The 25,427-nt window shown below is 36.3% G+C and overlaps 1 protein-coding gene across 3 annotated transcripts in view; it reads left to right on the top strand.

Annotated features, from left to right (window-relative positions):
- Window positions 1–3,134: 3,134 nt before the first annotated feature.
- Window positions 3,135–25,427, top strand: part of SLC5A12 (solute carrier family 5 member 12) — a 59,878-nt gene continuing 37,585 nt past the window's right edge. Inside the window, exons 1-6 of one of the 3 annotated variants that reach the window (XM_074401254.1) lie at window positions 3,135–3,731; window positions 15,546–15,611; window positions 16,887–16,938; window positions 19,168–19,235; window positions 24,572–24,726; window positions 24,844–24,984. In XM_074401254.1, the coding sequence (XP_074257355.1) occupies window positions 3,711–3,731; window positions 15,546–15,611; window positions 16,887–16,938; window positions 19,168–19,235; window positions 24,572–24,726; window positions 24,844–24,984 (503 nt within the window). In that variant the 5' untranslated portion in view covers window positions 3,135–3,710. Of the gene's footprint in view, window positions 3,732–4,637; window positions 6,509–15,545; window positions 15,612–16,886; window positions 16,939–19,167; window positions 19,236–24,571; window positions 24,727–24,843; window positions 24,985–25,427 lie in introns of those variants that run through there. The other 2 variants (XM_074401253.1, XM_003919930.4) reach the window with 2 other exon arrangements.

Genomic DNA, 25,427 nt, shown 5'->3' with positions numbered 1-25,427 from the left:
ATTTTCAGGTATGTGAACACACACAAATATTACTAAAAGATTCAGCACCTGAAGAAGATGAGTGACTTGTGGATGGACCTTCATTTTTATCACCTTGGTCACTTAGGAAGGAGGACAGCAATGTCTTTGATTTGCCACTAAACACTTGAGAACATAATTACTCATATCATGGTAGTATCAAAAGAAAGTCTTGGGAAAATGTGTTGAATAATAGCAACTATAGCATATAGTTTTTTAGCAGTGACTTAATTGGGTGATCATATAATGAGTGCATCATATAAAAGGGAAACATTTATTTGTGTATTTCCAATGATGACAAACATCATTGGTTTTCAGTTTAGAAAATATGCAAAAGTCATTTATTCAGAGTGCCTAGTGATGGACCAAGGTGGCATAAAGAATGTTGGACTTGCTAAGAAATGGAACTGAAGAGTTCCATTGGTAACTTATAGAATTGCCTCTGAGCTTGTGTGAAGGTTATTTCCAAAGAACGTGAGTAATAAAAATCACTCAATATTAAATCTTATTTGAAATTAATTGAAATTCTATTTGTGTATAAGGTACTTGAGAATTTCTTCCTTTTTTGAGGGCTACTCAAAAGTCCAGTTTAAGTGCCTACAAGCCTGTACCTAATAAAACATCTTTCCCTTCCTGCTTATTTAGCAAAGTTGAGCCCATAGCAGATCACGCTGGTTTTCCCCTTGCCATTGTACAATGGAGAGGTTGCTTGGGATCCATGAAACAGTTAGCCAAGGACCTTGAACCTCATGCTCAGTTGCCCTCCCACCTGACTATTCTGCTTGAATATTCTACTTGTTTACTGTGGAACTGTGCTTGCATTAGACTGTTTAAATATTAAATAATGTTCTCTGCTAAACTTTGTAAGTGGACTCTGAAATTTGCCTCCTAAAAGTTTGAGTCAACATCTCTTTTCACATTTAAGTGTCTGTAGAATGTGTGAATACATGTTTAGCCACAGTAACATTTAGTTACAATGAATTATAAGACTCTGATAGGGTGGAATCATTCAGTTTTTATTTGCATGGAAACATATTGTGAACAGATAAATATTTCAACCTTTAAAAAAAAGCTTGAAAAAAAGTCTTAGTTTTTCTTTTTCCAGCAAAACAGGAATTAAACATAAATTGTAAACATGGAAGAGACTTCTAGAATTCATGTAATTTAGTTTAATTTATTGTCTACTATGGGATAGGAACTTCTGGATACTGAGGGTACCTCAAGGAGTAAAATAGACAAAGTCCTTTAGGGGCTTACATTCTAGTGGAGGGATGCTAACATTTAAAATATATAGTATATCAGTAGAGAATACATTTCAAGGAGAAAAATTACAGCTGTGAAGGGAGATTTTGAGTGTGAGGGTTTGTAATTTAAATAGGTAGGTCAAGGAGGGTGACATTTGAGTAAAGACTTGAAAAGGTGATTTAGTTACTTACATTGATTTAATTAACTTGCTACTAATCTCTTAAACTCTCATTTTTACAAACAGGACCGCTAAGAACCAGAGAAATTAAGTGATATATCCAAAATCACAAGATACCTTAATAAGGGACTGTAAAAAGAAATTTGGTCTTTTGTTGTGGCTAAAGAATGTTTTTCATTTAACACAAATAGGCTTGGAGGGCAAATGCTTTTCTAATAAGGGTATTTAAATGGAAATGGAGTGTCAAATCTTCAACTCAAATTCTTCAACCTTCCAGCATTCTCAGATTACCCTTCTCTTTGAGAGAGAGAAAGAAAGAGAGAGAGAGAGAGAGAGGAAAGAAGAAGAGAAAAAGAAAAAGGAAAGAAAGCTCAACCTTCTGATAGAATTGAATACCAAGTGGTCTTTTTCTCTTCAACCTCAATGACCACAAAGATCTCAGAGGTCTTTCTCCAGTTTCTGTTTCTGCCGTATTCTCTATCTCCTCTGTGGGTTTTACCTCCTCCAACAGTTATCCATCTATACCACCATTTTGAGCCCAAAGCAGAATACAAATTTCTTTCCCTTTAGTTTAATGATAAAATAACAATACAATGTCAGTGATGTAGCAAGTTTTCTCTAAAGTTTGGGAGTAAAGAAGGAATTTATCTCCCAGCACAGCACAACAATGAAAAATATTTAAAATTAATTATTCCCATTATTAAAATCTCATCAGCTCTTCCTTATACTGGGACATTTTTTGAGAAATGTTCATGCCACCAACCAGATTTTTGTGCCACTTCTTTGTCTTCACTCCTACAACAAGTCTCTGATATCATTTCAATGGACTAAATAGAAAAAAAAATTAAAGGTCTGTTTATTTGCAAACAGAGTTCTTCTATCTTCCCCACCTTCTCATCAGATCGACTCTTTCTATATTCATAAAGATAGTAGCCAATCAAGAAGCCTCTGCTGTGGGCCATAGCTTTTATTGGTTACAGGAGGAGCAGAAGCTCTGGATTTGCAGTCTTTTCTCTTTTATGTTAAAATTCTTGGTCATGATTTTTTCCCTATCGATCTCTGTAAGCAGAAGTAAGCATTAGATAGAATTATCTTCTTCAGAATGGGAATTACTCAATTCCTCTTGGAAGACAGTAATGGCTACAATTGCTTTACAGTTAGTTTTTTAAAGCCATAATTTCTGTTAAAAGTATGGTTTGGCTTTACCAATTTGCCTCCTAGGAATTTGTTTGACAGGCATGCTTGTTGAGAGAACGCTCTGTGGAGAGGACTGCTTCCACTATCTCATTTAAGCAGCTTATTCACATTGTGAGGAATTCTTTGAGCCATTCTTGATGATATTCATTGGACTGAAATATGTAAAAATTATTAGAGTAGATTAATTTTTCTGAGACATAGCTTTAATCTTGCTACTTCCTAGTTTAAAATAAAAACAAAACAAAATAATAGCCACTTTATTCTGTTACACCACTCCTGCTCCCACTGGCTTAGAGAACAGATGAAGGAAGGTAGCAATTTAGTGAAAGTCTAGTCTCAAATAGCCAAGGCTTGTTCATGTGTGTTTTCTTTTTTATCCCAGGCCAAATAACCCCAGTGTGCAGAGTTCACTCTTAGCAACATTGCAGCAATGGTATTTTTTGTTTCGTTTTGATGCCCCATTTTTCCAGTTCTTTACCTTTTTCTCTCTTTGGTAGCATTTAATAGCATCAAACTCTTTCTTTCCCATTACAACTTACTCCATGCAAATTGCTGAACTATTTTACATTCCAGAGATTACTATTGTTAACAATTACAAATTTAACTTAGTAAGCATGTGGGTAATTGAATAGCAGGACCTTATTAAGGCCATGTGTATATAACAGATGATGGTACTTATATTCTGATAGGCGCTCAAGCCTTACACTAAATGATTCAAATACAAATGATGGTATGTGATGCACCTGAGAGAGGGTAGAGGCGCTACAGGAATTTCTTTTTCTTTTTCGTTTTTAGACAGAGTCTCGTTCTGTTGCCAGGCTGGAGGGCAGTGTCGCAACCTTGGCTCACTGCAACTTTCACCTCCCGTGTTCAAGTGATTCTCCTGCTTCAGCCTCTTGAGTAGCTGGGACTACAGGCATGTGCCACTATGCCCAGCTAATTTTTGTATTTTTAGTAGAGACGGGGTTTCATCACCTTGGCTAGGATGGTCTCAATCTTCTGACTTTGTGATCTGCCCGCCTTGGCCTCCCAAAGTGCTGGGATTACAGGAAAGAGCCACCATGTCCAGTCAATGATACAAGGATTTATTCAGGTAAAAAAATACATTTTCCCTCCTTCTTCTTCTCATACTAGAATTTATGATTTAGAAATGTGCTTCTAATTGATAAGGTCATTTAATGTACTGTTGTTGTTGTTGTTGTTGTTGTTTTATATACCTGAAAAGTTAAAAATACTTGCTGCTGTGCTTTACAATCAGCATGAACTTTGCATGGAGTGAGTCTTCATGGAATTAAGAGAATTTGAGGACAATGAATGCTACCAAAGGGAGAAAAGGGCAAATATGTAGAAAATATCTGAAAATTAAATTACCGAATTGACGCTGTGCCTTATAATCAACAAAATGTTGAAAGCAAGGAATACTTTCCTAAGAGGCATAAAGATTCCTTCACATCCCAGGTATTAACCACTCTGCTTCCTACTGCTTCAAAATTCAAGACTAATTGGAATCATGTAGGTAATGTTTCTACACAAAGTTTAATTAAAACCAGCGGTACTCATTGATTCTTCAGTTATATGCTTCTAGTATATAACCTTAGAACCTCATTGATGACAATGTTTGGAACCATTATTAACCTGACTTTTACAAGGGGGTTACATGTCTTGTAGATTGAATATTAACGATTAGGTAGTGTAAACATTAAACTATAAAGTAGTCAAGTCTCTGAAAGCAAAATAAAGTTCTGCTTTTCTGCTGAGATCACTGCAACAAAAACCTCACATATAACTGGAAAACCTCATGATATAAATAATTAAAAGCCCAGACTGAAGTAAATATATTAAAGACCAAGCTTTTCATTAACATTTATTATATCAGCTCTCCAAATCTAGCAGAGGAATTGAAACACAGGACACAGGCAGCTCTTGGGAGAGTCTTCATATTTTTAATGGCAACTCAAAGCATATTTTAGCTGTCTAATTAGAACTTTCTGTGGTATAATTCAAATTCAAGAAGCAAAGATTTATTCAGTTATCCAGATGTAAAAAACAAAATTAGAGCATTTTTTTGTTTGATTGTTTAGCTGGAAATATTACTGTCTTTGGGCATTAAGGATAATTTTAGTTTTCTTCTTTTTAAAAATTATTATTTTTTATTTTCTACGATGACTATACTTTGTTAGCTCATGGAGTAGATCTTTGCTTCTCTCTTCAAGGAAATGGTCATTGCAACAGCTGACAGACTCCTATAGCCAGTTACATAGAGATTCCCTAAAATAGGCAAGATGATGGCAGAGTACGAAGTGAGTATTAGGGAGGCTATGCTCTACAGGAGTTGGGGTGGAGAGGCAGCAAAATCTTCACAGAGTAGAGAAAACTCAAATTAGATCTTATAGAATAGACAGGTTTTGTAGAGGTAGGAATGGAGAAGGCCACTGAAGAAGGTGGAGAAGCATGAAGAAAGTTAGAAATTGTGCTGGTACTTTGGAATAATTGACAGAATCTAACGAGAGCAGAAACAGGAATTTATAACTGGATTGTTACCTCCCTTCTCTCATTTGTGCTGGTCCTACTTTTAACTTAGCCAGTGAGTACAGTTATAGTAACCTGGTGAAAATAAGACAAAGACAAGATAAAGTTGAGGGCTATAAACAACTTATTAATAAATGGCAAATCCATTTGTCTGTGTCCTAGAAGAAAGAAAAACTGTGATGTTCAGGAGTGCTCTGCTGTAAGTACAGATAACAGCCAATGAGATAGATATTACCTTTCATTTTACAGATCAGGACAAAGAGTGTCAGAAAGTTTGAGACTAAAAGACCTGGTAAGGTCTTATTATTCCTGTGTTTTAAGTGAAGTTCAGAAATGGTAAATGATTTATGAAAAGTACCACAGCTTTCTTGTGGTTGAGACAGGACTTGAGCAAAGATCTCTGGATTCCTAGTCCTTTGCTCCTTTCCTTTCACATCCACTGCCTCAGACCATTGCAGGCACACAGCCTCCACTCTCCCTTTCTCCAGAGGAAGATACTGCTGAGGGCTGTGTTTGCATTTTACAGATTCCATCTCACTAATTAAAAATGCTGAGGTGGTCAACTTTTATCAATTCTGTGCTTCCCAGTAATGTTTAACCTTAAGTTAAAAAAAAAAAAAAAAACTAGGAGATAAAACACCATGTTATCTGGCCAGTCAATTCCATCCCCAGTGATTATTAATTTCAGAACACATCTGAGTTCCTTCTCTGTGGCTTATGCTTTAGGAGAAGAACAGACAGCTATTAGCCAGGGTCAGATTTCAAATTCTCATCTCTTGGTGCCAGTACCACCACCAGATTCTTCTTCAAAGTCAACTTTTGAGATCTTTGCTAAGTACACCTTGGTGTCTGAAGATTCACACAAGTGCCTCTAGTTATCATATTCTTCAGGGAATCACAGTCTCTTCTCTTGGCAAAGCATCCACTGTACAGAACTTTGCTTTTGGAAACATCTTCCTGAGGCCTGGTTGAAAGAAATTCTTTGGTGCCATACTTTCCAGTATGGAGGTGAAGAACTTTGCAATTTGGGATTATGTCGTATTTGCAGCCCTCTTTTTCATTTCCGCTGGAATTGGGGTGTTCTTTGCCATCAAGGAGAGAAAAAAGGCAACTTCCCGGGAGTTCCTGGTTGGTGGAAGGCAAATGAACTTTGGCCCTGTTGCCTTGTCTCTGACAGCCAGCTTCATGTCAGCTGTCACCGTCCTGGGAACCCCTTCTGAAGTCTACCGCTTTGGGGCATCCTTCATAGTCTTCTTCATTTCTTACCTATTTGTCATTGTCTTAACATCAGAGCTCTTTCTCCCTGTGTTCTACAGATCTGGTATCACCAGCACGTATGAGGTAAGATAATTTCTCTATTCTTTTCTATTTCAGCAGAGTTGCTATGTTTTTCTTAACTTGAACTATTTTTGCTGTTCTTTTTTTTTTTTTTTTTTTTTTCTTCTCATTCTCTTGATGATAGCCCCTGGTAATTGAAGAGCACTCTCTGATTTACAGGACAATTATACATTATGAGAAAGACATTACAATGTTATTGTAAAAAAGCCTAAGCTTTGGAGACAGAGCTATCTATTTTCCCATCTGTAAAAGGAAAATCATGATGACAATCCCACAGGGCTATTTTAATGATTAAATGAGAACTGCTATGTCAGCACTTAATATATAGCCTCATTTGTAGGTTTGCAACAGAGGACTGATATTATTTTTTATTATTATGAGCATCATCATTCTCAAAAGCAAACAGAATATCTATCATGAGTATGGCAATTTTCCAGCTAAGAAAACTGAGATACAGATATATGACTTAGTTAAGATTTTTGAATAATAGACAGACCTGAGAAACTAATTTTTTCTCTATCTCTACTTAGTGGCCTTTCCCTCAGAGAGTAGAGGGCATTTTAACACAAATTATAATGAGACTCTAATTTTTAATGAGAAAAAGGTCATATTTTTGAAAAATACAAAAAGTATTTTAACAGGAAAGAACTGACAAATAATACAAATATGGGAATTATTTAATAAGAGGGAAATGAGGCAGTGGTGTTTTGACTTTCCAATGATTCTCAGTGAAGACACTGTTCAAAATTGAATTTGTATGCTCAATATAGAAGTGTAATCAAAAAGAAGTTTCTACTAATAAGGTGTTTATTTTCATTATACTATATCATTCCTAGTAAGTCACTGCATAAAACTCATAAGAGATCCAATTTTTAAAAAATCTGTAAGCTAAATGAGTATAAAACATTATTCTACCCTTCAAAAGCCACTCATGGAAATTAACACTTTTTAGGAAGTCTTGAAAAGTGTTATGATTCCATAGTTTTATGGAATGTAATTTTTATGACTATTTACTCAGTAAATATTCATTACACATCTACTCTTAAGATACTTAAAAAGGCACTCTTCTTTTTTTCCATTATTTATTTATTTACAAGATAGAGGTTTTCCTATGTTGCCCAGGCTTTTCTCAAACTGCTGGGTTCAAATGATTCTTTTAAATTAGACTCCCAGGTAGCTGGGACTATAGGAGCATGCCACGATGCCCAGCTTGTTTAGGAATTCTCATAGCCCTGGGTATAAAGCATAGCACTAAGTTCCTGCTGTCATGGAGCTTGCTTCATAGCAGAGAAGGGCAGTCAATACATATACAATGTGTAAGAAAAATCATAATACAAATGTATATGGTATTTAACTATGTGCTGAACACTTCTCTAAGTTCCTTATGTGTGTTAGTCATTTGTCCTTAAAGCAATCTTTTTTAGATAGATACTATCATCTCATTTTAACAGACTAGAAAACTGAGGTATATAGCATTAAGTAACTTGCTAAGTGACATACAGCTAGCAAGTAAAAGTTTGTCAAACCAGGTGGTCTAACTTTAGACATCATGTGCTAAGTAACTATGCTGTCCCATCCTACAAAAAAAAAAAATGGAGAAAAAGTAAAATAAATAGGATAAGATAGAGAAGAAAAGCTGGTATGAGTGGGGAATATCCATGTTCATAGAGGGTGATCATATGAAACTTCAAATATAATAGGATATCTAAATGGAGACTGGAAGAAAGCAAATAATTGCACCAGATAAGGGAAGTACATCTCAGGCTGAAGGAGGCACAGAAGCAAAGGCCCTAGAAAAGGAGTGTGACTGGCAAGTTGAAGGACAGCAAAGAAATCAGTGTGCTTGGAGGAGAAAGAGCAAAGGGGACAATGGTGAAAGATGAGATCAAAGAGATGGGTGTGCCCAGTTACATACAGCAGGGGTCTCAGTAGGGCTAGTGCCACACAGGGGGAGCACTTGAGATATTTGTGGAATATTTGTTTGTCAAAATGATTAGGGGCCACTACCAATATTTAGGGAGTTGAGGGCAGAGACACCAGATGTCTTGCAGTGTGTAAAGGCACATATACAATGAGTAATTTCACTCTGCACTGCATGATGTTTAATGCTGTTATGCTCAAAAACTACTGCAAATATTAGTATTACTTTAGCGCATAGTACCTTTACAATAAAAAGTTATACACACACTATAAATTAGTACATTTTCCAGAAATTAAATGAAATAAAAACAGTGTCTTAAAATTATTGAACAATTTACTTAGTTTCAGCAATCTGTCTGTTCCATATATGCTGCTCAAGACATGTGTAGCCATAACTGGTTTTAGTAAAATGGCCCAGTTACTGCAAAAACAACTAAACCAATTGCAATTATATAACTGAGGGGATTTGATTCTCTTTTTAAATTAATAAATTAGTACAAGTATTGAAGATATAAGGACTCGATTGAATTTAATTTACATTGTTTTTTAAAATATTTACTATTTTTGCTCCTAAATATTTTTAAATTTGTAGTGACCTAATAGTAAGTCATCTGAGTATATAAAGTATACATAAGGTTATTTTGGGATTACCTCTTGCTTTATAAAAATTGGCATTATGGCATGCAGGTTAAAAGTATGGACTCTAGGCTGGGCATGGTGGCTCACACCTATAATCTCAGCACTTTGGGAGGCTGAGTTGGACAGATCACCTGAGATCAGGAGTTCTAAACCAACCTGGCCAACGTGGCAAAACCCATCTCTACTAAAAAAAAAATACAAAAAAATTAGCCAGGCATGGTGGCACGCACTTGTAATCCCAGCTACTCAGGAGGCTGAGGCATGAGAATCACTTGAACCCAGGAGGTTGCTGCGAGCCTCCGAGATCCACTGCACTCCAATCTGGGCAACAGAGTGAGACTCTGTCTTTAAAAAAATGTGTGGACTCTGAACTCTGTTGACTTGGCTTTCAGTGTCAGCTCTGCTACTTGCTAGTTTCACGACTTTGGCAGAAACTACTTAACTTTTCACATGTGTAAAATAGGATTTCACATGTGTAAAATAGAGGTAATACAAAAATCTATCTATCTCAAAGGATGTCTGTGTGGAATAAATGATGTATTGTTTACAAATACATTTAACAGAGCCTGGCAAATGGTAAATACTATGTAAGAGTGTTGTATGATTATGATTACTGTTTATGCTGTCTCCAAATTTATACCACTTAGTCTGTCTATAGTATCTTGAGTTTCTTTCTTCAGCCTCCATTCTCCATTACTTATTGAAAGATATCCCTTCCAGGGTCTTTTTAAATACTAAAGAGTTAAAGGGGTAGAATCTCTTTATCCACCTTGTGAACCTTGGCTAGTTTTGTGACTTGCTTTGACCTTTAGAATGTAGCCAAAGTGATCTTCTGTGAGCTTGGAGCCTAGTCCTCATGAGCCTTGCAGCGTCTGCCTTTGTCCTCCTGGTACTGCCTTTGCCCTCCTTTGTCCTGCCCTGATACTGCTATGTAAGAAAGCTGGCATAGCTTCAGGAGCATGCGTGGACACATGGAGAACAGAGACATTCAGCCAACAGCCAACACCAGTTACCAGACCTGTGAGCGAGACAGTCTCAGACCTTTCTCCATTGATCTTCCAGGTTACTAGAGCTACATGAGAGTCCTAATGAAACCAGAGAGATCACCCAGCCTGTCTGTCCTCAGAGTTATGAGAAATAATAAATTTTTGGTTTTTGAGCCAATGAGTTTGGGGGTGGGTGTCACATAACAATAGCCTGCTGATTTAAATGCCTTGATATGTGTGGTAGGATTTCAACACTAAGATACGCCATCTGTGCTACTTTATCACTACCCTGTCGCAAGTCTAAGCATAAGGAATTCTTCTAACCCTCAAGTGATAAATTAGGCTTAGCTCATTTGCAATATCATATATTTTCATTATCTCAATTGCACAGATTATTATCAGTCTCATAATGCTATCTTCACTTTAATTAAAGCTATTTCCTTCCTTCTCTTATCATACACTAATAAATCCAGTTTATTTTTTACCTAACTTAATATTGGCTTATGGCCAATGCCTACCTGTTTTCTCATTTTTCTTGGACTTCATGGCATCTCAATTACTTCTCTTCAATTTCAAATTTTCTTTTTTCTTTTTTCTTTTTTTTTTTTTTTTTTGTTGAGACGGAGTTTCGCTCTTGTTACCCAGGCTGGAGTGCAATGGCACGATCTCGGCTCACCGCAACCTCTGCCTCCTGGGTTCAGGCAATTCTCCTGCCTCAGCCTCCTGAGTAGCTGGGATTACAGGCACGTGCCACCATGCCCAGCTAATTTTTTGTATTTTTCGTAGAGACGAGGTTTCACCATGTTGACCAGGATAGTCTTGCTCTCTTGACCTTGTGATCCACCCGCCTCGGCCTCCCAAAGTGCTGGGATTACAGGCTTGAGCCACCGCGCCCGGCCAATTTCAAATTTTCATTATGATAATGCCCAGGCTACTACTTCACTATGTCTTCTTGCACAGTGGTTTCTGAGCATTTATATGTTACATACATTTTTTTTTCATAAATGCTTTCCACCACTAAAAGGAAAGTGGTGGTATTCTTATTAATTATATTTTTATTTTGAGAAATTCAATATTTATCTATAAGATGTTATTGAATATTATTTCAGCAGAGTAAATGGTGCTATAAAATATTTGTTGTAAAAGAGATATTTAGGGTCTGAACCAAAATTATGAGGCCTTTTAGGTCATCATAGGGATTAGCTTTTACTCTAGAAATGATGGGTCATTACAGTGTTTGGGAAGATAAGTGACATGATGGGATTTGTATGTTAAGAGTAGATTACTCTAGCTATATAGTAAAAATAATTATAGGACTTTTACTGCTGAAGCAGGGAGGTAATTGGGAGTGTTCTTAACATAATTTGGGTAAGAGATGATAGCAATAGGGTCGTAAGAGAGGATGTATGCAGGTAAATATATTTTGAAAGTAGGGGGCAAGCACCCCGATTTCTTTTATGAATTAGATGTGGGGAACGTGGGAAAGAGGAGTAAAGGCTGGTTCTATGTCATTTGGGCTCGAACCTGAGAAGTAGAGTTTGGGCTCGAACCAACCTGAAAAGTAGAGTTGGTATTTCCTGAGATGGAAAACAGTATGGCTGGATCAAGTATGGGGTTCTGAAAACAATCCATCATAATGTTGGTAAATGTCACATCAGATATTTTTACAAGCAGGCATGAAGCATGCAACTTCTCTGTTGCATTTTTACTTTTGACAATAGGAATAGCTTATATATATATACCAAAGGTGACAAACTGAATGAGTAAATACATTGAAAGGAAAAGTGGATGGATTCTTTCAGATATAGAATTATGCAGTTGTAATAGTCTTTCTTCTTTCACATATGAGAATCTGAGGCATAGATCACAGAGTAAGATACCAGCAAATCTCAAACTGGAATTCAAGGATACTGCTTTCTAAATAGGCCTTTGTTCATATAGATTTTCCGCAGTACTGTCTTCGTAATTTTACCGGGTTGACTAAATTGAGTGGCACTTAACTGAGATGTGAAAATCATTGATTTTTTTCAAGTTCTCTATAGCAGCATCCTTGTGACTTTACCATTTTTCAGGATTCATTGCCCCTTAGGTTTTTCAGGCTTCCTTGTGCCACCCAGTACCAAAACTAATGCTATATATTTTTGGTTTTTGTTACATCTCCCCACTTCTAGTACCAATCCTTGTATTCATTGTAATCTATTACCATGTAGCATACTACCACAAGATAAATGTCTCAGAATAACTATTTTATTTTATCACAGTTCTGTAGATTAGTTATTTTGCCTGGCTCAGATGGGCCCCATAAAATTGTGCTGGTCTCATTTGGGGCCATGTATGTAACTTCCATAAGGTAGTAAGTTGGCTACCATCTTGCTGGCCTAGGGGAATGCAAATGAGACAGCTTGTCCTTGTTACCTTTGGTCTCATCCTCCAGTAGGCTATCCTGAGTTCTTTAAGTGATAGAAAAGAGTTCCTATCAGAAAGAGAACATACCTCATTACAGAAGCGTTTTCAAAATCTTTACTATAAATTTCCCTGTCTTAAGTTGCATTCTGCTGGAAGCAGATTCTGAAACAAGGATTTGAATGCAAGTTGATTTGGGGGAAGTGATTCCACTAAGCACTGAGACAAGTGGCAGCAAGAGACATAGAAGAAAAAGATGCCAACAAAAAATGTAATTTTGAGTAGGTTGCACTGTGAGCAATAGGGGTTCAATCCAACTGGGAGTCTCTAGGAGACAATATAAAATGTGTCTCAGGGTTGTCCTCACTGAAAGGCAAAAAGCCAGGATAGTTTGTTTCCAAGTCCATTTAGTCATTGGCTAAGTGCTGATGATAACACCCCCAAGCCTTTCTGATCTGCCCTGTGACCCAGTGCAAAGGCTCATAACAGTCTAAAGCAGATAACCTCAGGCACATTTAGATGCCATCAACATGTACGGGAACAGTGGGTGACCATAAACCATGGGTGTTGCCCCCTCAGTGACCAATGCAGTCATTAATCCCTAGCTCTGTACTTGGCATTGGCATACCTCCCACCGTTTGATCCATACAAGCATTCACTTTCAGAAGAGAAAACCATGGCTTAGTGGCAGAAACTACTCTTCCCAAGGGCATAAGATGTGAACCCAAGTTGTCTTTACCACAAACATTTTGCAGTGTTTTCTATCTAATGATATTTGAGACTGCTGACTCCTCACTGACTTCCCTTCCTCTGTAACAATAGTTAACTTATATATGGTGCCTTCATTCACGTATTCACTGGAATATACATTCTGGCTCACAGAATACATCAGCTGAAGAGAGGGCATAAAAATAAGTTTTTTTGTTTTGTTTTGTTTTTTGTTTTACCTCAGGTTTGGGAGAATCTAACAGGATAAGTTGAGAATGTAACTTAGCGTAAAATGGAGTCAAAGTTCTGCCAAGAGATGCCCTCTGTTTCAAAGAGGGGCCCATAGTAAGCCATGAAACATTTATCTAGTGTTTCTAGGGAAAGGATAAATCACTTATCAATCCTTGATTTAATCAAAATGATTTTTTTTAAAATTTGGAAAAGAAAGAACTACTATGAAGTAGAAACTACTAGCAAGCAAGAAATTTAATCCTCAAGCCATTTGATACTTTAAAAATTAATTTTGTTTATTCAAAACATGTTTATTATGCACTGAAAGACACATACTAATTTCTTCTAGAATATTTACTGAGAAAAACCGTTCCTTACCTCTAAAACAGTAAATCAGATCCTACTATTTAGCAAGTTCACAGCTACTTCTAGCTCTTATAGTACATACCACAATTGCAACTTTACTTTTATCAGTATAAATATTTTTTAATGGTCACTTCTTCTAATCTATAAGATTCTCTATGGTATGGACTCTATTATATTTGCTTACCATTTTGTGTCAGAATGCAATATGTAAAGCAGGCAACAAATATTTGTTGAATGAATGAATACGTAAATGACAAAGATAAAAATGAATAAAATAGAATGGTATTCATATGTATCAGGGATAGTAAATGTGGCAGGCTGAAAGCAACATACCTTCCCCAATTTATATTCAGATGTAATCCCTGAAAGCTGTGAATATTACTTAACACGGTTTTTTAAAAAAGGATTATTGCAAATGTGATTAAAGGATTTTGAGGTGAGAAAATTGTCTTGGATTATCCAGAGGGGCCCTATATAAATACAATCCACATGTATCCTTATATGAGGGAGGTAGTGGGAAATTTGAAAGGCAAAAGGAAAGGCAATGTAACTATAAAGGCAGAGATTGGAGTGATGGAACCAGAAGCTAAGGACTGTCAGCATCCACTAACAACAGGAAGGCAGGAAGCTGACTTTCCCTAGAGCTTCCTGTAGGAGCCTCCTGTTCACATGTTGATTTTGACCCAGTGAAATTGATTTTTAACTTTTGTTTTTCAGAATGGAGAGGTAATAAGTTTCTGTTGTTTTAAGCCAAGAAATTGGTGGCAATTAATTTGCACAGTATTAACAACAAACTAATAGAACGAGAATCAATTTCAACACCGAAATACAACATAGCAACTGAGAACCATGAAAATGTCTTAATATTAGTGCCATATGAGCTCAGAGGAGAAAGTATGAGCAGGGCTAGGAATAGCAATTGGGCTGATGTTTTCATCCAGGATCTAAGCCTTGAGTTTCTCATCTGTGAAAAAAGAAAGACCGTTTCAACTGCATAATTGGATATCTGAAACAATGTATTGACTTTTCCTTCCATCTGTTGACAGATGACTAAGACTTTGTGAAATTTGGGGAGAGTGTCTCTTATATTAAGAATTCTGCCTAAATGAAGGAAAGGTCTGAAAAAGCACACAACATATTAGCTGAATGACAAATAATAATTATATGCAGAGAATAAGTTATGTGAAGATTAGTGATATAAGAAAGGGAGGGTGGAGGTCTGACAATGGAAGATTTGGAATATCAAGCCTGGGATGTGCACTTTGTTTTGTCAACGACAGAGAATCATTGAAGAATTTGAGAAAAAGAGCAACATGATCAGAGCTCTGCTTTAAGGGAATCAATATGGCAGATATGTGGTTGATAGGATGAGTGGGCAAAGATTGGTATTAGGGAGATCAATTGGAGTCCTACAGCAGCAATCCAGAAAAGAGAAAATAAAGGATTGAGCTGAATTTGGAGCAGCAGAGATATAAAAGGAAATAATGGCTTCAGTAGGTCCACTAGGAGGACTCTTGGGGAGAAAGTCAATAGAGTTGAATTTTTATTCAAACAACTCACTTATCTTCTCTGATCATCAGGAGAAGCATGAACAAAAGTTGAGTTTTAATAGATCTTTTACTTTTAACAATCCATGCTTTTTCATTACTGTTGCTTCTAAAGCTACATATCACAAAATCAGATTACAAGTCTAAAGCACAACAGAGGATATGCCAAGATAAAAAGGACTTTCTTATCAGCTCTTATCTAAATCTCACTGACTCTGCATGTCTTTCTGTTTCCTTTAGTACTTACAACTACGATTCAACAAACCAGTTCGCTATGCTGCCACAGTCATCTACATTGTACAGACGGTAAGGGGTCATGGCTGCTGCAGATGTGGAAACTGTGAGGTTACAAGATATAGGTTTGTTTATTTTGGGGGCAATAGACTCAGCTAAAGGACACTTAATACTAAGAAGACACTACTTTCTTCCACAGATATCACTTTTAATCTGTGCTAAAAGTAAGAAACAAATGTATACTGTAAACCACAAAGCGAAAAGAAAAAAGCTTTGTGTGTGTGTGTGTGTGTGTGTGTGTGTGTGTGTGTGTGTGTGCATGTAAGCCACCTACATTTTCTTAACATTTATTTCACTGCTGTTTAACCTGTAAACGTTGCCCTAGATTAGATAGGAAATGATCAGGTAACTAGATTTGTCTGTGTCTTTGTTTTGTTTTTTAACCATTAACTGAGTTGAAGCAGAAATGCCTATTTTGCCGAAAGTCATTTTAAGACAGCATTTCCAGCTAATACTCCTACTTCCCTCCCTCTTATGAACTCTTTTCCCACCCTCCCAGCTTTGGGATGTCTTCATGCTGCTCCAAATTTGCCCATGGCACGGCTTTGGTACACTTCCTTCTACTCACCAAGTACTTTCTGCTAGAAGATAAGCTTCTTCCCTCTTAATAAAAACTCCTACTCACTAGCTGAAGAATTTAGGCAAGAAAATAGAGGAAAACAGTGCTCCTGGATCTGCCTATAGATACTTGCCTTTTAAAACCTTAACATGAATCTCTACATGGTGAAATTCCCAATAGAAACTGGAGAAATTGGACCTATTTTTAGCAGGGTAGTGGTTACAATTCTGGGAATTAGAAGATATATTCATTATGGAGATCACCCACCCATGTTGTTAGTCTTCCCAGCACAGTTCTTTCTCCTTGCAGATTCTTACCATCTCACCTCTAAATTCCATATTTCATCAAACTGCTAAAATATGCTTCTGTCCCATGAAGTCAGTAGAGAGTACATTTTGATGCATATATGAGAAAAATGGGTAGAAGGAAGGTGAATGAAAACTTAAGTCTATTTTTGTGTCCCTTAGAGATATACAAAATATAACCATAATATCTCAAAATTAGTAGCAATTTTGAAAATCCAGCCCTCTTCCACCACCTAATGATTATATCCCCTCTACAAACTACTGAAAGTGGTGAGCAATGTAAAATTTAGAGTGGACGGGAATGCAATGTTTGATGAACAAGTTGAAGAGAATACAACTCTAGTATCAATAAAGAACTTTCTAGGTAGTTTTCCTTTATATGTCACTTTCTCACTGCCCACCTGACTCTTGTTTCTCTACCAGATTCTCTACACAGGAGTGGTGGTGTATGCTCCTGCCCTGGCACTCAATCAAGGTGAGTTATCAACATTCTCTTGGCATATCTTACCATTTTTATGCCTGAATTCTCACCTTGGAGAATTATAAATAAAATACTTTGTTAGGGAGATATTCGTCTGGTAGTTCTGAATTACTATTAGAAGTCATTATGTGAAGCTCTAAACATTGATTGAACATTGAAAATAATACAAACAATTAGTTGGTTTTGATTCACATACTTCTTGATACCAATTTTGATTGCTTTTATTTGTTTGGGATTTGGTTTTTGTTTTTCAATCGCTAGAATTATGGCAGTTTTGGTATTGTATATGTCACTAAGTATGTTCATCTATAATATATGGCCTGTAGTGATATCATGAAGTAGATAATCCAGTGTAAGAGTAAAAGTTGCTTGTAATAGTTACACTAAAATTTATAGTTGATACCTTCAAAGCAATAGAATGCTAGAAACAAAAAGGAAAGAAGTGAAGGTAAACTTCACAATGGCACCTGTCATAATGAAAGTTCTCAGCATTCCATTTAATTGGGCTATGTGCTCATATTGAGAAATATTAACCTCAGAGTCAGTGAGGTTTAGGTAAGAGCTGCTAAGAAAGTCTTTTTTATCTTGATATTCTTCTGAGTTTTGTGCTTTGGACTTGTAATCTGATTTTATAATATGCATTCTTACAAGCTACAGGAATAAAAAGGCATGGATTGTTAAAAGTCAAAGATCACTAATCATTAGACAAATGCAAATCAAAACCTCAATGAGATACTATCTCATGCCAGTTAGAATGGCAGTCATTAAAAAGCCAGGAAACAACAGATACTGGAGAGGATGTGGAGAAACAGGAACACTTTTAGATGGTTGGTGGGAGTATAAATTAGTTCAACCATTGTGAAAAACAATGTGGCAATTCCTCAAGGATCTAGAACCAGAAATACCATTCGACTCAGCATCCCATTACTGGGTATATGCCCAAAGGATTATAATAATTGTACTATAAAAATACATGCACACATATGTTTATTACAGCACTGTTCACAATAGCAAAGACTTGGAAGCATCCCAAATGCCCATCAATGGTACACTGGATCAAGAAAATGTGGCACATATACACCATGGAATACTATGCAGCCATATACAAAGCGGTGGCTCACGCTTGTAATCCCAGCACTTTGGGAGGCCGAGGCGGGTAGATCACGAGGTCAAGAGATCAAGACCATCCTGGTCAACATGGTGAAACCCCGTCTCTACTAAAAATACAAAAAATCAGCTGGGCATGGTGGCGCATGCCTGTAATCCCAGCTACTCAGGAGGCTGAGGCAGGAGAATTGCCTGAACCCAGGAGGAGGCGGAGGTTGCGGTGAGCTGAGATTGCGCCATTGCACTCCAGCCTGGATGACAAGAGCAAAACTCCATCTCAAAAAAAAAAAAAAAAAAGCATGAGTTCATGTCCTTTGCAGGGAAATGGATGAAGCTGGAAACCATCATTGTCAGCAAACTAACATAGGAACAGAAAACAAAACACTACATGTTCTCACTCGTAAGTGGGAGTTGAACAATGAGAACACATGGACACAGGGAGAGGAACATCATACACTGGGGCCTATCTGGGGCTGGGGGACCAAAGGAGGGATAGCATTAGGAGAAATAACTAACATAGACGACAGGTTGATGGGTGCAGCAAACCACCATGGCACATGTATAACTATGTATACTAGGTACATTCAATAAAATGATTGTTTTCCTGGAAAAAAAATGTCAAAGAGGTATTAAAAATCAATTTTTGTTCAAATTTCTCATGATGGTTAGAGAAGAGAAGTGGGTTGTTTGAATAAAAATTCAAATGTACTGACTTTCTGTCCAAAAGTCTTCCCAGTGGACCCTCTAAAGCCACTATTTCCTTTTATATCCCTGCTGCATGAATGATGTTTAGGTGGTTTCAGAGTTCTCAGACAATTTTGTTGAGAAAAACACAAATTCAAAAACAAAGAAAACGTTTTGATTGAAGATTGGAGGCTATAAAATCTTAGGAGGAAAAATTTGACTGAACATTACATAAAATTTATTGACTAGCTAGAAGTATAAAAATATAATAATCTTTCTCAAAAGTGAGAAAATTTAATGAGGTAAAACTCATTTTATTTTTGCCTACAACGAACACTGATGAAAATATTTTTTGTCTTCTTTCCTCATAAAACTTGCTCTTTTAAGTTTTTCAAGGAAACTTCCTTTAATACTGTTTTTCTCCTTTCCTAGTGACTGGGTTTGATCTCTGGGGCTCTGTGTTTGCAACAGGAATTGTTTGCACATTCTACTGTACCTTGGTATGTATCTAGCTGTGAAGAAGTATTTAACACTACCTCCTAATATGGGGTAAGGGCAAATCTCCAGCAGCAGGCATCTAATTATAGCAGACTTTGCTATTCCAAAATTAAGCAGAAGTATGTCAACTTATCTGTCATAGTTTCCTGAGGAAGGTGCTGTTGTTTAACATTCTTTTCATAACCAGCCTTTAAGAAAATTTAATCTCTGTACTCATTCCAGAAAATTGTATCTAATAAGAAAAAATCTAATGAAAAAAAGTCTTATTGATTAGAGAATAGATGACCCTATGCTACTTCTGAGAAAAATAGTTTTTCATTCATAGCCCTCATAAACCATAGGTGGCCTTTATACTTTACACTTTATACTTCACTGTCTACTGGTTGAGAAATAACAAAATGTATATCCAAGTGAGCAATGATGGCTGGCATTTTATAAACTTTAGGGTTTCACAGCTTGTTTTTGTCTTGTATTTCTGGATAAGCCTGGATTACATTTACCATTTGGCTTTACAGATGCTCTGTTTTTAATTAAGCAGCCTGAGTGGTATTGGCAGCATATTTATGTAATTAATACAATTATATATAGTTTAGTTCAGCAGACATTCACTGGGCACCTATTGTTTGCCCACACCCTGCAACTGTAGTCTTTTTTCTTCTGAGTCATTGTACCATGTACAGGCCATAATTAACCAGTTAAGCATATGGCAGTGGTTCCCCAACAGTTGAATTCTCTTTCCTACTCTATAAATAAAAATTTAAAAAAAATTAATATGTTTTCATATAGCAGATGATTCATGTATTTTGGTGTTATGTGCTATCACTTACCCTTTGTAACATCTATTCTGATTATATACAATTTTAAAAGACCCTGATCTCTCTTTTTCATACTTGCAAATCCCATTATTTCTTTGCACTTAGTTTTATCTTCATTTTTAAAAATTGCATTCTTATTATCATATTTCTATTCCAGACACACAACTCTTCCCACCTATTCTAAAAAAATAAAATCTTGATCCTCTTACCTCTGACCTCATATAATAGATTAGTTGTTCTGAGGTACCTGTCCAGAGAAGGGCAACTAGATGCTGGATATCACCATTTTTAATGCATTGTTTGCCTTGAAAAAGATATCATAGCTACCTAAGTAAGTGTTATCCCCCAAAATAAAGTTAAAAAATATAAAATAATTTAAAATATATTAATTATCAGGGCTATTTGGAAGGAGTGTGGTGGGTAGACAGGATGGATGGGGCTGACTCGAAGGCAGGTGCTGATAACAGGATTACTATTAAGATATTGCACCTTGGGTCAGTGAGAATGTAGAGAAGCTAAGTTTGGGGCAGTAACATTAAGCTAGAATCCTTGAGGGGAGCTAACATGGCTTTACTTCAGTGATACACTTCAGCTTTTGCGAGGAAAAAGGTGCAAATCCTCTATGGAGGAATAATCCAACCTAAGAATATAAGATATTTACATCTAGATAAAGATCTAACAATAACTTTAATAAAATACCACTAAAAATACAAAATAGCAATGTACCATGAGTGAGGATCAGAAAAACAACAAACAAAATTTAGCCTTGCAAGAACAGAAAATTTTGGTATTAAAAGATACTGAATAAAAGAACAGATATGCATAAACAAATAAGTAAGGAATGTAATTTCTGGGATGAGTAAACATCAGGAATGACTGACCACACAATATAATTATTATGATAAAGAGCAAACATATCTGGAGAGACAATCAGTATGATGGAAACTTTATCCAAAGAAACAACCTAAAGAATAACAGAGAGACAAGAAGATGAAAAAAGTGAAATAGAAATGGAGACATATGGTGGACAAAATAAGAAGGTCTAATTCACGTCTAGTTGGAGTCTCAGAGGAGAATACAGAGAGAATAGAAGTGAGGCATGTTTCAAAAAATTATGGCTTGCAATTTTTCAGATATGATCAAAGATAGCAATACATAGATTTAGAAAATGTAACCTTAAAGCATAAAGAAGAAAAAATAAGTTTAAATGTAGATACACTAGTGAAACTGTAGAACAGCAGATACAAATGGAGAACCTGAAAAAGAGCCAGAAGGGAGAGAAAGAGATACTTAAAAAGGGACACTTAGCAACAACAATGGAAGCCAGAAAGAGTGGAATAACATATTCAAAGCATTGACTAAAAACAAGTCCAGACGCAGTCATAATTGTGTTTTTGACAAAACTATCTTTCAGGAGTTGAGTGCCAAGAACCGAAAAGAATCAACACTTGCAGAACTTCCCTAAAGAAAAATCTAGAGGTGGTGCTGTGGGAGAAAGGGAAAACATTACAATATGACAGTTTTAAACAGAGGAATTGATGAGAAAATAAAAGAGTAACCATTTAGCAAGTCTAGTTAAACTATTTTTGATACTAAATGATAATCATTATTTTATAATTTATATATTATTAAATGTTTTATATTACTGTACAATATAAAATATATCAATAATTATGATCATAATTATAATTATATATCATTTTGACATTAAAAAAGAATTACCCCGAAATTGTATAACAATAGCATGTAAATCAGGAAGAGCATACTCAGACTTAAATGTTTTATAATCCTTGAACTTTTTGGGATTATGGCATTGCTTAAACACTGACTCTACATTTAAAATGCATGGCAACATTTCAAGAGGACCCATTTAAATAAAATAGTCAAAGTTAAGAAAAATGGTGCTTGAAAAAGCAACCCTCAATTCATCAAAGCAAGAGAAGAAGAGAGGAAAACAAGCATAGCAAAAGTAGGACAAATAGAAACCAAAAAAGTACATCAGAAACACATCCAGATATTTTTTATAATCACAATAAACTAAAATAAACTAAATGTACTACCTTCTAACTGGTTTTGTGTTTCCAGTCTCTTCTTGCTCCCACATCCTATATACCTTTGTCAGATTAATTTTCCTAAAATATTCATTTCTTCATGCCACTTTACTGACCTGATTTGATTCTTACTTCCTATTTTCACAAGATAAATAATAAGCTCCTTAGCCTGCTGTTGGAAATCTTTCATTCTGCTATTCCAATCTACCCATAAAATCTCTGTAGCACACCTCTGTTCTCTCTAGCCAAATAAGAGGCTTCACCTTTGCTCATATTGCAGTTTCTTTACTCTGCTAAGCCTGTGATGTATAAAATATTTAAAATAACCAGTGAAAGAGAAAAGAGAAAGTGATTGTTGTCATCAGAGTTTTGTAGTTTAGTGGGGCAAACATTAAACCCCAAACAACACAGTCTGATTAAATATATAGGTGACATATAAGGTACCATCAGTATTATAAAAGATCTGTGTGTGTGTGTGTGTGTGTGTGTGTGTGTGTGTGTGTATGACAGAGGGAAAAAAGTGAGGAATCTTGCTGTATGAAGGAGTCAGACAAGTCTTCATGATAGCTATAATCTGCCTTTTGATTAATATCTGATGACGTGTTTTTTTCTCTTGCCTTATGCCAAGTTTATGCAGATTTCTGCACAACCAATGCCAAGTATCCTCTGAAAACAGAGGACTTTGTCATTTTGTCTTTAGACCACTAAAATCTGATGTTGAGATTTGGGTTTGGAAGGCTTAACAACTTTAAGAAAATTAAGCTAGTGCTACCTAGGAGGTAGGAGGTAAGAAATTTATTATTCCTCAATCCATGCTGTGAACAAAATATATAAATATGATGCTTTTGGCAGGTACTTTAATGTCTATTTTTACAATTGAATTTCAATTATAATTACAAAAGAAATGATGGGCAACCCTAGTATCTCATGCTAAAGATGAAGCCTGTCATCTTTTCACTGAAGTACTTGACACTCTGGGGGAGTAACCAGAGATGATAATTCTGTTTTTCAGTGTTAAAAATACCACATCATTTCATTTTCATGGGGCTCATTCACTTCCCAAGCACTTTTTGATAAATCACTGCATCTGTTCCTACTTGCTCATCCCACATATATCCTGGTCCTAAGGGCTTCTGTACCTGGAATACTGCAACAGCCTCTCTTTCCTTCCTTCTTCTTGCCCACATGTTCCCAACTGTAATTCTACACTGGAGTCACCTAGGGGGCTTTCAAAAGACACTGAGAACTGAATCCCAAATTCAGACTTTAATTAATTCACAACCCATGAGGATGGGGCTCAAATGTTGTTTATTTATTTATTCATTTTGCTTTTTACGTTCCTCAGGTGTCTCTAAAGGGGAACCAGTTCTAACCACTATTCTAACTTCTTGCCAAATTATTGTATCCTAAATTCTATTATTATATTCATCCTCCTGGAACTCTGTTCTGTTTACCCCATCATTTGACCATTCTGCAGCTCTTAAAACTCCTTTCCCCATTAATGTATGGAATATAATATTCCTACCTAGTTGTTTGTTTCTTGATGCTCTATCATCTCAGTTTCCCAAAATATATTCCCTGTCACTAATTTTGCAAAAAATGTCTCTCATTGTGTAAGCCAGACCTTATTGGTTATTCTTCATCCTCTTTTTCATCACCTGTATTCAATGAATCATAAGTTATGTTGATTTTACTTCCAAAATAACTTTTAGGTCCATCATTTATCTTCATCTCTACCTTCTATCTGCCAGTTATCTTGGGCATGGACTACTGAAATAAACTGAGATGGTCTCTCAATTCCTTTTCTTTTCCTGCAGTTGATTCTCCACACAATCACCAATGAAACTACTATGAAACAAAATCTCTCATCATATAACTCTCGTTAATGTTTTCTTATTGCTTTTGAGAAATCATTACAGTGCCCTCATTAAAGTCTGTATGGTCTGGCCTCTAGCAAATTCAGGCAAAGAGCAAATTCCTCTTTGGGTGTTTCACACCTTTGACCAACATCTTCCAGTTTTCTTGTGTTTCATCAGGAAGCTGTGCCTCCTCACACATGCTGCTTCCCTCTTCTCTTTGTGCTTTGTACTTAAGTAAATTCCTACTCATTCTTCAGAAATTAGCTGGAACATAATTTTCTCAAGACCAGGTCAGGACTGTCTGTTTTATGCTCCCATGATAACCTGTCTTTCTTAATTGCACTTTCCACATTTTCAAGTAAATCACTATTTTGTTGCCTAACATCTGCTTCTCCCACTAGATTATACACTTTATAAAGTTAAGGAAGGTGTCTGTCTCTTTCACTTACCATTTTATTCCCATGTTTATCATAGTACTTGGCACATGAAAGATGCTCAGTGATTGATGCTGACTAGGTGACTGAATGCATGCATGCATTAGCAGAGAGGCTTTGCAGAGCTGGAAGAGTTGCAGGGTTCGTTTTCAAGCACTCAAACATTCTCTCTATTTCAGGGAGGATTAAAAGCAGTGGTGTGGACAGATGCATTTCAGATGGTTGTCATGATTGTGGGCTTCTTAACGGTTCTCATTCAAGGATCAACTCATGCTGGGGGATTCCACAATGTATTAGAGCAATCAGCAAATGGATCCCGACTACATATATTTGAGTATGTCCAATGCAATTTTTTCATACTTTACAAAGATTTAGCCACATGACCTTATCACCTAAAATAATATCTGCATCAGGGAATACCTTTGTTCACTCATTTCTCTCTGTCTCATAGCTTTGATGTAGATCCTCTCAGGCGACACACTTTTTGGACTATCACAGTGGGAGGAACTTTTACATGGCTCGGAATCTATGGGGTCAATCAATCAACTATCCAGCGATGCATCTCTTGCAAAACAGAAAAGCATGCTAAGCTGTAAGTTCTCAATCAAGAAAAACTGTTGTGTTTTATCTTACCTTATGGGTACTTATTATATATTAATACTTCCTCTTGGGTGTGTGTGTGTGTGTGTGTGTGTGTGTGTGTGTAAGAGAGAGGCAGAGAGATTCACTTAACTCTTTCAACTTTTTGAGCCTAGCCTTACTACTCTTATCTCAGCAGGAAGTGGCAGAGCTAGGGTGTAAACTGAAGTCTGTTTGCCTTTTCTCTCAATTATTTGCTGCCTTCATTTATTGAGAAATTACCAGATTAAATTAGGTACTGTGGGTGGCAATGCAGAGATAAATAGCTCATATTTCCTTCTCGCTTGATTTAGCATGTGGTCTCTTCAACTATTATTTTTCTTTTCATGGGTTAAAAGGTAAACTGAGGCACAATTAAATTTTTTTAAAAGAGTTTATTTGAGTGAACAATGATCT

The sequence above is a fragment of the Saimiri boliviensis genome, chromosome 6 (assembly GCF_048565385.1).
Source record: "Saimiri boliviensis isolate mSaiBol1 chromosome 6, mSaiBol1.pri, whole genome shotgun sequence".
Lineage (NCBI taxonomy): Eukaryota > Metazoa > Chordata > Mammalia > Primates > Cebidae > Saimiri > Saimiri boliviensis.
Note: the sequence above shows the minus strand (reverse complement) of the source record. Positions and strands in the feature narration are given on the sequence as shown.